Source organism: Barbus barbus (genome assembly GCF_936440315.1).
Source record: "Barbus barbus genome assembly, chromosome: 34".
Classification (NCBI taxonomy): Eukaryota; Metazoa; Chordata; class Actinopteri; order Cypriniformes; family Cyprinidae; genus Barbus; species Barbus barbus.
This window is the reverse complement of record NC_136762.1, coordinates 18,561,667-18,578,134: the sequence shown is the minus strand read 5'-3', so window position 1 is coordinate 18,578,134 and position 16,468 is coordinate 18,561,667. Positions and strand designations below refer to the sequence as shown.

At 38.2% G+C, this 16,468-nt stretch overlaps 1 protein-coding gene and 1 pseudogene across 2 annotated transcripts; one reads left to right on the top strand and one right to left on the bottom strand.

Annotated features, from left to right (window-relative positions):
* The first annotated feature begins 265 nt into the window (after window positions 1-265).
* LOC306854070 (F-box only protein 46-like) lies at window positions 266-5,832 on the top strand. The gene is made up of 2 exons (XM_079391869.1): window positions 266-664; window positions 3,277-5,832. Exon 2 carries the CDS (start codon window positions 3,394-3,396, stop codon window positions 5,389-5,391), a length of 1,998 nt encoding a protein of 665 aa, XP_079247995.1. The 5' UTR covers window positions 266-664; window positions 3,277-3,393; the 3' UTR covers window positions 5,392-5,832.
* A 1,567-nt stretch (window positions 5,833-7,399) lies between these two features.
* Window positions 7,400-16,286, bottom strand: LOC306853837 (sodium/glucose cotransporter 2-like; annotated as a pseudogene). The gene is made up of 15 exons: window positions 16,188-16,286; window positions 15,995-16,066; window positions 15,655-15,759; window positions 15,489-15,549; window positions 15,298-15,402; window positions 15,078-15,181; window positions 14,339-14,465; window positions 14,007-14,034; window positions 13,631-13,766; window positions 13,439-13,546; window positions 13,127-13,277; window positions 8,458-8,626; window positions 8,147-8,362; window positions 7,931-8,066; window positions 7,400-7,614 (listed from the first exon to the last, which is right to left on the bottom strand). The product of its transcript is annotated as a sodium/glucose cotransporter 2-like (transcript).
* Between the last annotated feature and the right edge of the window lie 182 nt (window positions 16,287-16,468).

Sequence of the window (16,468 nt, the reverse complement as noted above, 5' to 3'; positions counted from 1 at the left end):
TTGTATGCATCTGAAATCGCAGTGTGTCCCTGTCATCTAGTTATCAGTGCAGTACAAAACGAACCTAAACAGTGTCTACAATTATCTTTTCTGCTCAGACATGACTCTTATGTGAAATGTAGTAAAAGTGAAAGACTTTGCTGGTCATTATGATGATGAGGTAGAAGAATTTTCCTCTTTGTGGGTGTAGAGATAGAGGGGGAGCCTGTACATCCATATATGGGCATGCCATCAACTTTCTCTCCCCATTGGCTGCTAGCGTTTTGCAGCTGCTTGTCAACAAAATGGCCTCAATTGCTTTTCGAGGACCTACTAACTATTTCTGTTTTGGTGAAATAGTATTGAAACTCTGGTTGAACAATAGAGACGATCGTTTTTTCTTAAAACACAGTATTAACCAACATATTACTGTGTTCACAATAGGCATATATTGTTGACAAAGTCAGATCAATATTGGGATTTTTGCTTTATTCTCGAGTTAGCTCACAAATGCTAACAGTCTACCTGCAAACCCTTATCGACCTCAGCTTACATCTCTGATTGTTTTATAACCACAGAGAGAAATTTGAACGATTGTTGGCTTAAATTCAACAATATAGCCACTTTTGGTTATAAAAATAAAGTTGTCGGAACGATACCCGCGGAGATTTGGTCTCAAAAGAAGGTAAGCAGAGAAATCAATCTAGCACAGCTGCTACTGTTTTAGCTTGGTTTATTATTTTATTGTTGATGGTCACATCAAGTGAAAATGTTTGAAAACGTTTTATACAATCACAAATATAAACTCTTGATGCTAAAGAGTTACTGAACTTGTACGGTGTAAGACAAAAAATATGCCAAGTTACGAAAATATAATACGAAAGAGTTTTCCACTTCATGAAGACAGCTTAGCTAACCAAGCTAAACATATGCTAACTACATACTGGCGCAGATATATAACAATATCAATAACATGCATTCACTTTAGTGGAGAATATGGCAGTGTTAGTTATATTGCTACCGATTATTTGGGTTGACATGATTGTTAATTACAAGTTTACTCGCCTTTTAGATGTTATAAACCTGGCTAACAATTTGCAGTAGCCAGTTAGCTGATCAGCTTTTAACTGCCTCGAGTCAAGTGATCCCAAACGCGTTGTTTATTTCGACTCTTTACTGTTTTGAGTTAAAGTGTTAACTGAAAGTATTTTAAAGCGCTGAAGATGGTAAGCGATTACGTTAAAGTCAAGCCATGGATTAACCTGATGAGTAACGTTAGGCCTGGTAAACAGGAGGGGAGCTGTACAGATGCAATAAATTACAGCATAATTCACTTATTTAACATGACCGTAGATTGCATATTAAATCAATTATATTATCTTCCTGTTTGGACTGAGATATTTGCGAGGGTGATTATTAGCAACGGGAATATTTATTTGCTCTTGGTGATCGTTTGATTCAGTGATTTAATACCTTAGGACTTTATAAAGAGCACTGTGTGGTCATACTAACATTAAACGGATAAAAATGATTTCACACTGTTGTGTAATTGGCATTCAGAAAATGGGGTGCACAAAGTATTTCTGTGTTGTTTCACTCTTGAGTGAATCATCTCGTGGACTGACTTGTTTAACAAGTCCTTTAACATTTAGTTTGTGCGATTATCTGTAAGCTTACTGGAGTCATCAAATCTCTCTGTTCTTTGTCACAGTAATGAGATTTTTTTTAAGAAGTTCTCAGTAGTAGTATTTTCCTGATGATAATATATTTACACACATACCAGTAGTTTGGAATAGTGTAGTAGTATTTACTATATGATATATTATTGGACCATCAATATCAGATCAACTTTCATAGTAGGCATGTAGTGTCATCTTTCAAATGCAATATAAAATGTTTTTAAAAGGCTAAAAATAGCATCCCGAAAGTATTTTAAAAGGCTATACTCGGTGTTGTTTGGTTTTGCAAGGTCTTTCAAAAATTGCATACAATATGATTATAAACAAGGCTTTTAGTTTGCTGTGTCACAATTATCATGTTTGTTTATTCAAGACAAATTGTGTCTCAATGTAATGTTTGATAGAAGGAATCCTAAATTACAACACTGGTCCTCCTCTACCTGTAATTGCATTGTCTCTGTTGGCAGAGGATTGTATGGTGCACTTCATGTTGTGCTGATTATTTGCCACAGAAATAGTGGGTTTTGTTGCAGAGCATTGTTGCCACCCCGAATGAAAAGACCAACTTAAACTGATTGTATAATTGTGTAACACGTGTTGGCATGCAATGGAATCTGTGACATCTCATTTTATAAAGGGTGTTGGTGTTATTTAACATAACCATACTTAACAAAAGCTTTTAGATTAACTCAATATTAAAGGCAAAATTCCTGAATTGGCACTTTTTAATGATTGGAATTTTAATTATCGAAGGATGGCTTCTTGTAGATTACACAAGCACCTTTAATAGCATGCTCATGTCTGTTCCTGTTAGCTGGGATGATTAGTCATTTTAATTGACTACTAAAATCCATTGACATTTGTTTCAGTCATTAAATGAATAGAATTGATTGTAGTCTGTCAGCCCAGTCTTATCCTGTCTGCCTGGTCTTGTACCAAAGGACAGTAGATGGCAGTGATGCTGTCCAACATGATTTTTCAAATTCATGAAAAATAACTTCATATATATTCAGATAGGCAATAGCATGAAATCCATGCCAGTATTTCAGAGAGAGCAAACAATTGTGTGTAATGTTTTATGGACAGTGACAGAAAAAGAGCACACTCTTGCTTTGAGGAGCAATTGTAAAGGCATTAAAACTATTGTGACAACACTCAAAATACAAAGTTGATTCCCCCTCCCCTCTATTTTTTTTGTATTTGTACAATGTGTTTAGCTTATGCTCTAGTCTAGAGTGAGAGAGATGTATTGATTCAAAGCTTTTGAATGCACTGAATAAAATCTCAATCAATGGGCTGGTTGTAAAAAGCTGTAACACAAAAACTTTGTGCAAATGTCAAAAACATAACCTGTACATACCAGGACCCTCGATTTTCAACATAATGTCTTAGATAAATTATCTCAAAGAACAGATTAAGCTGCTCAATACAATATGTATCGTTTTTGGAAAACAATGGGTGTGTTCACGTTCATTTCAGATGATTCATCACTCTTATGACTTCATCAGTTGAGAGGACTTACTAGTAATGCTCATTTATTGCTGTGATTCTGATTGAGTCATTTCAACATGGTTACATGAATGCAGTGAAGCTAAGTCTTCCCTTTTTTTTCTTTTAGTCCTCAGATGGAGTAATCTGGCCGGCTGGAGTCTGCAGACCTGAAAAGTGAGAATGAGCGGTGAATTGCAGAGTAGCTGCCCTGCATAGAGGCAGGTATGCTCCCCATGGGCTCACAATGAACCGTGACACCTTTTCCCACATCCGGCTGTGGTGCCCACGCCCCTTTGGCACCTACTCCCAGAATAAACCATACAGCAATGGTATAATCTGCAATGGAACAACTACTACCCACTGCAAAGCTGATGATTCGGGGCTTACAACCATAGAGACCCATGGAGTCACTGAGGAGCAGGATGAGGATGTTGGCACTGAAAACACTCCACCAGATGCTTCATCTACCCTTCTGGCTCCACCACTACCTGCTTCACCCTCTCCAAATTCACAGATGGAGGATGGCAGGGTACTGCTTGATACCTGGTATGTCATCAAACCAGGCAACACCAAGGAGAAAATTGCCTTCTTTGTAGCTCATCAGTGTAATGGTGCTGGAATTCCCAGGCCTAGTGCCATGAAAGTCAAGGGGAACTGGGCTACTGATTGTACCAAGGCCAAGCGGCGGCGTCGCTGTTCCTCTTATGACCCTCCCACTAGAGCTCAAAATGTTGTTGTTGATGTACCCTCAGAATCCAGCTCAACCGAGGATGGTGTTGGAGTGAGTGAGACAGATTTGCTCTCGGTGGCCGAAATGGTGGCTCTTGTAGAACAGCGTACAGCCTTGGCGCTTCAAGGGATGGTAGCGCAAGGACAAACTAGTCCTTATACAGTCCATCAGAAACCTGTTGTAATCCTTTCAGAGCCCCCTTCATCTGCACCAGCTTCTCAAAGTGACTTTGATCTGCTGCAGCAACAGCAGGAATCCCGACGGGTTGCTCAGGCTGTTGCACAGTTTGAATCTCGGCAGCAGAATCTGGACAGTACAACTTTGCGGCCTGAGCTGAATGGAAGAGATTGCATTCACACTAGTGATTCTGTGGGTGGCACTCCAAGTCATGGACGAGGGGAAGTACGGATTGCTTTCCGAGTGTCAAGTCTGGACCCTCGCACCCAGTCTGAGCCTGTTGGCCGGCCCAAATGCATGTTTATGAGTTGTGGAGTTGGAGGGGGGCAAGCAGGAACCAGGAGCAAAGAAAAGATTACTTGCGACCTCTACCAGTTGGTCAGTCCTTCATCTCGAGATCCAAGTGCCCTCCTGGCTGGCTCACCAAAGGCTGATCCCCTCGGAGAAGGCATCGCTGACAGGCCTTCCTCCACAACGCCAGATCCTAACCAAGACCCTGCCTCAGGAGAGAAGGCAGCCGTTGCTCGAGAGCGGGTGACTGGCTTCCACGTTGAGGTTGTGGTCACGGGTGCAGTAGACCAATGTGTCTTCTATGGGAAAGACGGCACAGAGAATGTTCAAGAAGAGACTGTTTGTTTTGCTATGCCTAATGGGGCTAATTCAACGGATGCCTCAGAGGACCCGCCTCCTGGCCAGCTGTTCTTTCTGCAGTCACCAGTTACTGAAGATGAGAGTTGCTCAGCGGTAAACAGTGGGATGCGGTCTTTAGACTGTGCAAACAACAATGGGCCAGTGGGGGCTACCTTGGAGAGGCCAGATTCCCCACTGGCAACTGTGGATGATTGTTCTGACCCTCCATTGTGCCGCCTCTACCGTCATGTCTCCCATGACTTCCTTGAGATTCGCTTTCAGATCCAGCGGCTTCTGGAACCACGCCAATACATGCTCTCGCTTCCAGACCACATCATGGTCAATATCTTCAGCTACCTGCCCACCCGATCGCTAGCGGCCCTCAAATGCACCTGCCATGACTTCAAGACCCTGATTGAGACCTACGGCGTGCGTGCTACAGACTCTCGCTGGAACCAGGACCCACTGTACCGTGACGACCCCTGCAAGCAGTGCAAGCGGCAGTATGAGCGGGGAGATGTTTCGCTCTGCCGCTGGCACCCTAAACCTTACCACCACGACTTGCCTTATGGACGCTCCTACTGGATGTGTTGTCGGCGCACCGATAAGGACACACCTGGCTGTCGAGTTGGGCTACACGATAACAACTGGGTACAGCCATGCGAGCTGGTTCAGGCCCACGCCAAAAGAGACGATGGGAGGTAAAGGAGATTGTAAGGGGATTGTCATTTCTCTCCCTGTTTTCGCTCTACTGAAACCTCATGCCACTGTACTATTTATGGTTGAGCTCGCCTCTTCTATCATAGCTTATTAACCTTGCTATCAATGTCAGTATCATTTCTTATCAGTGCACCATAGTTAATTCTTGGTCCCTTCATGCGCAGTCCAATGTTCTGAAATATGAGAACCAATGCTGGTTAAATAAGGTAGTATGCTGCATGGGACTAGTCTTTACATGTACTTCTGAACTGGTTAGAAATTTATATGGCAATCTTGGAAGACCAGCCCCTTTGGTCAAAAGCACGCAAAATGATGTCACTTTACAAATCCCTGATGTCACTTTGTAATCAACAGTTTGACTGCTTGTTGGATTTTTCTGTTTTGTGTGTGAATGTGAGTGAATAACATTTTTTTGTTGTTATTGGACTTCTCTCCTTCAAATTGATTTATGAAATCAGTCTTTATTTCTTGACCAAACCTTTTCTTTTACCTATCTCTTTGCCTGCCAGGCTGTCTGTGTGCTTGTTGGCAAAGGCAGCTTTTGCCAAAGCAGTAATTAGCTTCATGTGGCTGAAAGAAAAACAACAAAGAACAGGACAACTCAAAACCTGATTCTAGCCTTAACCCTGTTTGTTCTGCTCATTCCACCAGTCTGTGAAATCTTACAAACAGAAGCATCGATGCTGATCCCTCTGGTTTGGGAGACCGTTATAGGTTTCACCGGCAATCTGCTTTTGGGAATCTTTGCCTCTAAAGTGAATTAAAGTTATTTAAAACTGGAGTCTGTGCTATTCCTGTTCATGTATATTAGCACTGCAACAGTCAAATATTTGTAATTCAATTCATTTCTATAAGTTTTGTTACATTTTAGTTTTTTACAATGTGTGTTGCATACGTTGGTGTTGGTTTGTTGTGCTACTAGTTATTGGAATTGTTAATTTTTACAAAAGATCTTCCCTAGTGCACCTTTATTTATTTATATATATATATATATATATATATATATATATATATTTTAGTAATTTATTAAAACAACAACAACATAATTCATTTGAATTATTATTATTTTTTTGGGGGGGGGTCAGAGCTTTAACAAAGCTTTTATTTCAGTGACACTCAAGTTATTTATATGCTTTTTTTATTTACTATAAAGTTTACTCTCTCTCAGGCCATCCATCATTTAGATGAGTTTGTTTCTTTGATGGAAAAGATTAAAAGAAATTTAACATTACATCACTTGGCCATGGATGCTGTCAGAATGAGTCCAAACATCTGATAAAAAAATCACGATACAAGACTTCTGTCCATCAATTAATGTCTTGAAGTAAAAGCTGCATGTTTGTACAAATCCATCAAGATTTGTTCCTCACAAACAGAGCTTTTCATTGACCAGATTTGTGTGGATCATTTGTGTACTATTATGATGTTTTTATCAGCTGTTTGCACTTTCATACTTACAGCACCCTTTCACTGCAAGAGAATCCATTGATAGCATCTAATGTAATGCTAAAATTCTCCAAATCTGTTTCAGTGAATTGGAAGGCCTGAGAGTGAGTAAAGTTTTTACCAAATATTCATTTTTGGGCAAACTATTCCATTAAACATGAGGTATCTTGTCTGTTGGACAGTGTCAACAACATCTTAAAAGTTAAATCCAACATAGCAATCCAAACGATTATTCTTTTAATTAAACTTCTAAAATGATTTAATTGCCATTTCATTTAAATGACTTTTTCATACATGGTATCAGGTAGTCATTGATTAACAGATTCAGTAGACTTGTGTGAAGAATTCAAAGAATTTAAAAGCGTGTTACCCAACCCTGTAGGACTCCCAACAGCACACACTTTGGATGTCTCTCTTATCTGACACACTCATTTCAGAAGGTTCCAGACTGATGAGTCGAAACAGATGTGTTTGATTAGGGAGAATCTTGATCACAAGACCAGGGTTGGGAAACAATGAGTTATATACTATGATCATTGTTTTGCCCTCATGCATAGTAACCCCAAAAATAAACAGCCACAGACATCATTATTAGAGCATTAGCATTGACCAAATACTTCCACAGTGGGTCTTCACTTATGTCAGGTAATTGTTTCGATGCTTCAGTCACTTCCTCCTCCGTGGGCTCTGGAGCCTGAGTATCACTTATGCCACAAAACCAGCCAATAAACTTCATCATTATGGATCGGTCACCACGTTCAACTATGTCAAAAAGCAAAGAATAAAAATATATATCATTACGCATAGAATTTAGTTTGACCTACACCAGGGGTGGCCAATCCTGCTTTTGGAGGGCCAAAGATTCTGCAAAGTTTACTTCCAACCTGCCCAACACTGTGAAGTTTGTAGTAATCCTTAAGACCTTGATTAGATGATTCAGGTGTTTAATTAGGATTGGAGCTAAACTCTGCATGATGGTGGCCCTCCAGGAGCGGGATTGGACGCCCCTGATCTACACACACAAATATACTTTTTGTCTACAATTCTATTCAAACAATTCTAGAATACATAATCTTACTTTGCTCCTCCTCAGTTACGACCTTTTTCTTTTTATCTGCCTCTCTTCGAGCTTTTCTTCCTCGTTCCTCCTCTTCCCAGTCCAGATCGACCCTTTCTTCTTTAGAGTGGCGTAAGGTGAAGACAAGTCGATGGAGCTTGGCAAAGAGAAAAGGTAAATGTTATAAATACAGAGAAGTACTCTTAAGTAGCTTCAGCAGTGGCTAAAACATCTTACATGTTTGCTCTCTATGGATGGAGTGTTGACGCTTACAAAAAGCACCAAGATAGCAGTACAGAAGAAGAGCAGCACGGCAAAGTAAAGGTAATGAACTCCACATATAAGTTTTGGGCAGTTGGAGGGAATAAGGCAGCTTTCTGAGCCATATGCAAACTCGGGTACCATACGACACAGACCCATAACCAGTCCTCCCATCAGGCCCCAAAAGGCCCCCTACGGAGCGAAAAGTGAAGATGCAAGCTGTCAGTAAATTTGTGTTCTGATGTGGCATTAAACAAAGACTAAATATGTTTAAAGCAGTTACTTACTGACTCATTGACCCTCTTCACAAAAATGGCAAGGAAGAAGACTGCTGCAATAGGTGGAGCTAAGTAACTAGTCACAGATTGAATATAATCAAACAGCTGACCGCTCTGGGCTGCCTGGACAACTGGAATCCAACAAATGCTAATGGCGACAATGCAGAGTATCCACACCCTGTCACAAAAGTTTATACATGTGTTCAAACAAAAATAGAAAGACAGAAATGGACATTTGGACATTAAGCATGAGTGCAATGTGTGTGTGTATATATATATATATATATATATATATATATACACGCATACATATACAGTTGAAGTCAAAAGTTTACATACACCTTTCAGAATCTGCAAAATGTTGATTATTTTACCAAAATAAGAGGGATCATACAAAATGCATATTGTTTATTTAGTACTGACCTGAATAAGATATTTCACATAAAAGATGTTTACATATAGTCCACAAGAGAAAATAGTTGAATTTATAAAAATTACCCTGTTCAAAAGTTTACGTACGCTTGATTCTTAATACTCTGTTCTTATCTGAATTTTTTTTGTTTAGTAATAGTTGTTCACGAGTCTCTTGTTTGAGAACAGTTAAACTGCCTGCAGTTCTTCAGAAAAATCCTTCAGGTGCCACAAATTATTTGGTTTTCCAGCATTTTTGTGTATTTGAACCCTTTCCAACATTGACAGTGTGAAAAGTTGGTTCTCAAAACCATACAGAGGACAACTGAGGGACTCATTTGCAACTATTACAGAAGATTCAAATGCTCACTGATGCTCCAGAAGGAAAAACCATGCATTAAGAGCCTTTTGAAACTTTTGAACAGAATGAAGAGTACATTTTTCTTGTTTTGCCTAAATATCATATTTTTTTCATTTAGTACTGCCCTTCAGAAGCTACAGAAGATACTTACATGTTTTCCAGAAGACAAATTAAGTTATATTTACCTCAATCTTCAAATTCAAAAAGTTTTCACTCCCCAGCTTAATGCATGGTTTTTCCTTCTGGAGCATCAGTGAGCGTTTGAACTTTCTGTAATAGTTGCATATGAGTCCCTCAGTTGTCCTTATGGAAAGATGAATCTCAAAATCATACAGTCATTGTTGGAAAGGGTTCAAATACACAAAAATGCTGGAAAACCAAATAATTTGTGGGACCTGAAGGATTTTTTCTGAAGAACAGCAGGCAGTTTAACTGTTCAGGACAAACAAGGGACTCATGAACAACTATCACTAAACAAAAAAAAACACAGCTTTGGATCGTTCAGGTAACAACACAGTATTAAGAATCAAGTATTTAATCTTTTGAACGGGTAATTTTTTATAAATTCAACTATTATTTTCTCTTGTGGACTATATGTAAACATCTTTTATGTGAAATATCTTATTCAGGTCAGTTCTAAATAAACAATAGCATGCATTTTGTATAACCCCTCTTATTTTGGTAAAATAATCAACATTTTGCAGATTCTGCAAGGTAACTTTTGACTTCAACTGTATATAGTGCATGTAATTTTTGCATATTTGTCACACTTGAATGATTCAGATTAATTTTAATATTACACAAAGATAACCCGAGTAAATACAAAATGCAGTTTTGACAATGATTTCATTTATTAAGGGAAAAAAGCTGTCCAAACCTGCTTGGCCCTATGTGAAAAAGTAATTGAATTAAATCTAATAACTGGTTGTGCCACCCTTTGCAGCAATAACTGCAATCAAGCATTTGCGATAACTGGCAATGAGTCTTTGACATCGCTGTGGATGAATTTTGGCCCACTCTTCTTTGCAGAATTGTTTTAATTCAGCCACATTGGAGGGTTTTCAAGCATGAAAGGACTGTTTAAGGTCATGCCACAGCATCTCAATTGGATTTAAGTCCGGACTTTGACTTGGCTACTAAAAAAACTTAATTTTGTTTTTCTTGAGCCATTCAGAGATGGACTTGCTGGAGTGTTTGGGATCATTGTCCTGCTGCATAACCCAAGTGCGCTTGAGCTTCAGGTCACAAACTGATGGCCGGACATTCTCCTTCAGCATTTTCTGATAGAGTGCATAATTCATGGTTCCAGCAGCCCCAGATCGTCACACTACCACCACGTTTGACTGTTGGTATGATGTTCATTTTATGAAATGCTGTGTTGGTTTTACACCAGATGTAATGGCACCTTCCAAAATGTTCAACTTTTGTCTCATCAGTCCACAGAGTATTTTCCCAAAAGTCTTGGGGATAATCAAGATAAGTTTTTGGCAAATGCGAGATGAGCCTTTGTGTTCTTTTTGGTCAGCAGTGGCTGGCTTTTGCCTTGGAACTCTCCCATGGATGCTGTTTTTGTGATTTCTTATTGTTGAATCATGAGCACTGACCTTAATTGAGGCAAGTGAGGTCCTGCAGTTCTTTAGATGTTGTTCTGGGTTCTTTTATGACCTCCTGGATGAGTCGTCATTGCGCTTGAGGTAATTTTGGTATGCCAGCCACTCCTGGGAAGGTTCATCACTGTTACAAGTTTTCTCCATTTGTGGGTAATGGCTCGGACCGTGGTTCGCTGGAGTGCCAATTCCTTAGAAATGGATTTATAACCCTTTCCAGACTGATACATGTCAACTATTTTGTTTCTAATCTGTTCTTGAATTTCTTTAGATCACGGCATGATGTGTTGCTCTTTAAGCAAGCTTCACTTTGTCAAACAGGTTCTATTTAAGTTATTTCTTGATTCAACAGATCTAGCAGTAATCAGGCTTGGGGTTGGCTAGTGAAATTTAACTCAGCTTTCTAAAACAATATGGTTAATCACAGTTCTTTCATTATTTAACAGGAGGGGGCAATTAATTTTTCACGTAGGGCTAGGTAGGTTTGGACAGCTTTTTTCCCTTAATAAATGAAATCATCATTTAAAAACTGCATTTTGTATTTACTTGCATTATCTTTGTGTAATATTAAAATTAGTTTGATGATCTGAATTTTTTTAAGTATGACAAATATGCAAAAAATAAATAAATAAAAAGAACAGCTTCATATATACAGTGGAAAAGTGTTGGCCCCCTTCCTGATTTTTTATTTTTTTTTTGCATGTTTGTCACACTTTAATGTTTCAGATCATCAAACAAATTTAAATATTAATCAAAGATAACACGAGTAAATACAACATGCAGTTTTTGAATGAAGTTTTTATTATGAAGGGAAAACAAAATCCAAACCCACATGACCCTGTGTGAAAAAGTGCTTGCCCCCTAAACCTAATAACTGGTTGGGCCACACTTGGCAGCAACAACTGCAATCAAGCGTTTGCGATAACTTGCATTGAGTCTGTTACAGCGCTGTGGAGGAATTTTGGCCCACTCATCTTGGCAGAATTGTTGTAATTCAGCCACATTGGAGGGTTTTCGACCATGAACCGCCTTTTTAAGGTCATGCCACAGCATCTTAATAGGATTCAGGTCAGGACTTTGACTAGGCCACTCCAAAGTCTTCATTATGTTTTTCTTCAGCCATTCAGAGGTGGATTTGCTGGTGTGTTTTGGATCATTGTCCTGCTGCAGAACCCAAGTTCGCTTCGGCTTGAGGTCACAAACAGATGGCCAGACGTTGTCCTTCAGGATTTTTTGGTAGAGAGCTGAATTCATGGTTCCATTTATCACAGCAAGTCGTCCAGGTCCTGAAGCAGCAAAACAGCCCCAGACCATCACACTACCACCACCATATTTTGCTGTTGGTATGATGTTCTTTTTCTGAAATGCTGTGTTACTTTTACGCCAGATGTAATGGGACACACACCTTCCAAAAAGCGGTTTTCGTCTTGGAGCTCTGCCATGCAAACCATTTTTGCCCAGTCTCTTTCTTATGGTGGAGTCATGAACACTGACCTTAACTGAGTTAAGTGAGGCCTGCAGTTCTTTAGAGGTTGTTGTGGGGTCTTTTGTGACCTCTTGGATGAGTTGTCGCTGCGCTTTTGGGGTAATTTTGGTCGGCCGGCCACTCCTGGGAAGGTTCACCACTGTTCCATGTTTTCGTCATTTGTGGATAATGGCTCTCACTGTGGTTCGCTGGAGTCCCAAAGCTTTAGAAATGGCTTTATAACCTTTTCCAGACTGATAGATCTCAATTACTTTCTTTCTCATTTGTTCCTGAATTTCTTTGGATCTCAACATGATGTGTAGCTTTTGAGGATATTTTGGTCTACTTCACTTTGTCAGGCAGGTCCTATTTAAGTGATTTTGGATTTTGTTTTCCGTTCATAAAAAAAAAAAACCCTTCATTTAAAACTGCATGTTGTGTTTACTTGTGTTATCTTTGATTAATATTTAAATTTGTTTGATGATCTGAAACATTAAAGTGTGACAAACATGCAATAAAATAAAAAAAATCAGGAAGGGGCCAACATTTTTTCACACCACTGTATATCTATATCTATATATATATATATGAAAAGGTTTTTGCCCCCTTCCTGCTTTTTATTTATTTATTTTTTGCATATTTGTCTCACTTTTAGATTAGATCAAACAAATTTTGATGCATTAAATTTTGCATTATATATATATATATATATATATATTTATATATAGGGTACAACGGGGCTAAAGGCACCCTGGGGTAAAAGGCGCCTATGATATTATTTTTCATATGTGAATATGCCATATTATTAAAGATATAAATCGAATGGTTACAAACCTTCCTACAATCATGAGCTCTTTGTCTCTAGCTTGAGGCCGAATACGAGTCCAAATGTCCATGGTAAACAAGGTGCTACTGCTGTTGAAGATTGAGGCTAGTGAGTTCATGAGAGCTGCCAACATGACTGCCAGCATTAAACCTCTGAGACCTGTTTAGGAATTGATTAGAGGAGAAAGAAAATAGAAAGACAATTAAGTGTAACTCTGTTTGTTAACAGCTTGTTAATTCATGAGTTAAACTCATTCATTAATTTTGTGTAGGGGATGATATCAATTTAAAAACACTGGAAAAATTAATTCTGTTGATTACCTGTTGGCATTACAGAAACGACTGGTTTGGGGTAGGCAATGTTGGAGCAGCCAACTGCTGTGCCGCAAACTTTCGTACAGACGCTTGGCTCCACACAAACTACTTCATCTATAAAAAATTATATTGGTCCTTGATCAAGATTGTAATTATAAAGACATGTTGTATTACATATGTTAATATTAAAATGCATACCAGGGTAAAGTACTCTGCTGATCATGCCTGGAAACACCATGAGAAACATCGGGAGCAGTTTGAGGTACCCACACAATATATATCCGGCCTTTACATGCGTCAGACTACGGGCAGCCAAACAGCGCTGCACAATTACCTGTAGAATAAACGATGTAATGAAATGTAATGTGAACAATTAAGCAAGGATTATGACACAGTTATATATATATAGACAGATATATATTTAAATACACAGTACATTTCCCATATGTACACCGAGCAGTGTTGATTTAACACTGGGGAATTTACTGTATATATAAATATATATATATATATATATATATACACACACACATACATACATAAACTCACTTTATTAGGTACACCTTGCTAGTACAGGGTTCGACCCCCTTTTGCCTTCAGAACTGCTTTAATTCTTCATGGCATAGATTCAACAAGGTGTTGGAAACATTCCTCAGAGATTTTGATCCATATTGACATGATAGCATCACGCAGCTGCTGCAGATTTGTCGGCTGCACATCCATGATGCGAATCTCCCGTTCCACCACATCCCAAAGGTGCTCTATTGGATTGAGATCTGGTGACTGTGGAGGCCATTTGAGTAAAGTGAACTAATTGTCTTGTTCAAGAAACCAGTCTGAGATGATTTGAGCTTTGTGACATGGTGCATTATCCTGCTGGAAGTAGCCATCAGAAGATGGGTACACTATAGTAAATGAAAGGCATCCTCGCGTGGAGTGTAACATTGTTCAGAGATGTTAAAACCTCTCTGAGATGGCAAAGATAAACTATACTTATCCAGTAAAGCACTGTATCCTCCAACTTCATGGAAGGCTATTGACAAATGGGGGGCAACACAAGTAGCAGTTTATAATATATAGTTAATCTGTACTGACAAGTTATTTACATAAGTATTTGTATTTTTTTTTATGTAAACAATGTAGTTCAAATAAAAAACTTTGTAAATGTTTGCACATTCATGAGGTGCAATATGATTTTGATACAAAAACATCTGACCACATCCTCCAGGTGTGCTGTCATACAGTTGTGCTTATTGGCCTATCCAAATACATGGCTATTATTTCATACCCTTTACCTACTTCATAAGTTTGGACTGAATACTTATGCAATATATGCAAAATATTTAACTTTTAGGTTAACAGTCATTTCCTTTAACCCTATAACACAATGCAATGCAGAATTAAAAATTTGGGTAAAACACCTGTGGAAAAAAATTATGTTTTTCTTAGAGTATAATACTACTAACTAAAACTGTTTATTTTTGTTTTAAATCATAGATGATTAGTGCTTAAACTTAGCTGATGGTTTATTTAAAAAAAAAAGAAGAAGAAGAAGAATAGCATGTGCAGTCTCATAACATTGTACCATATGTAAGCTGTCATCAGACTGTAAATAATAATAAGACAATGAATTTTGATATTTTACCTGTGACAGTGTAGAGTGCTGTTATGCAGAGCAGGGCAATCCCTGCAACATAGATATTCCATCCAAGAGCCTGCTGTATAAAAACTGCTCCTGAGAACGTCAACCTATGTTCAGTGAGAGAGTCATAGAGAGAGTAAATTGGTGCCCTTTTTGAGTGTAACAAAGCACACATTATGATTCTTCAGTGCTTTATATTATCAGGACAGGTATTTATACTTACAGAAATCTTTGTGAAGATGTAAAGGAAAAGTGAAATGACAGAGAGATACAAGCTAATTCTAGTCCCTCCAAATCTTTTCTTGAGGTACTGAGGCATTGTAATCACCTTTTGTTAAAAAAGAGTCACTCATATTATTCAAATAAACATTTTTCATCTAAATTATCACCGTAAAAAATGAAAAATGAACATACCCCCTGCAGTTAAATAAACAGGGACGAACACCCAGCCCAGCAACAAAACAATAAATAATGCCTGTGAAACAGAAATGTTTGAAACAAATAATTGGAATCACAATCTGATTTGAATTTGACCAATGACAAAGCACAATATTTTTCTATATTTTAATATATAGAATACATTCCATTCGAAACCGCCGACAGCTATTCCACTTGCAGCTGCTGTTCCTGCAAGACCAACAAAATGACCACTGCCAATGTTGCTCGCAAAAAGAGAAGTGCCCACCTATGTGTGTGGTGTGAGAGAAATACATACATAGAAAAAGGAGAAAGCTTTAAAATAAGCATTGAAATCTTTGGATACCGTCAACTTTTATTTTCATACAAGGGTGTAGATTGTGACAAAAGAGCATGACTTAACATTTAAAAACTACAAATCTGAAATATATATATATATATATATTTAATATATAGTTTTAAATTAAACTTATTGTTATTAAAATTTAATATTTAATACTCACAGGCCACCATACCATGGTCCGACCTGCAAGAAAGTAGCCGCCTACTGTGCCACGATTAGTCCTGAATGTAGACTAAGAAAAAAAAGAGAATATTTCTTTTTACTACATTCTACATAAATTAAAAAAGTAGTTCTGTTAACAGACATATCAATTGTTAAAATGTTAAAACACACAAGAACAAACTTATACTAACCCAAATTCCTACTGCAATAACCACCATAAAGTAGCCAACGATTACACTGATGTCAGCTGGATTGTTGATGGTTACTTGTTTTGCTGTACTGTTTTCCATTTTTGAAGACAGACAGACACGATGCTGATATCATTTATGAGATGACAAAACACAAAGCATCCAACGGATGAGGCACTTGAGGAGGAAAGCTTTTCTTCATACAGGATTTGAGCGTAAAATCCATGATCTTTGCCCACATAGCAAAACAAATATTATTAACAATAATTAACTTATTACTAGCC

Excerpts from the sequence above, each read along its gene's own strand:
- LOC306854070 (XM_079391869.1), top strand. The coding sequence starts at position 3,394 with ATGAACCGTGACACCTTTTCCCACATCCGGCTGTGGTGCCCACGCCCC.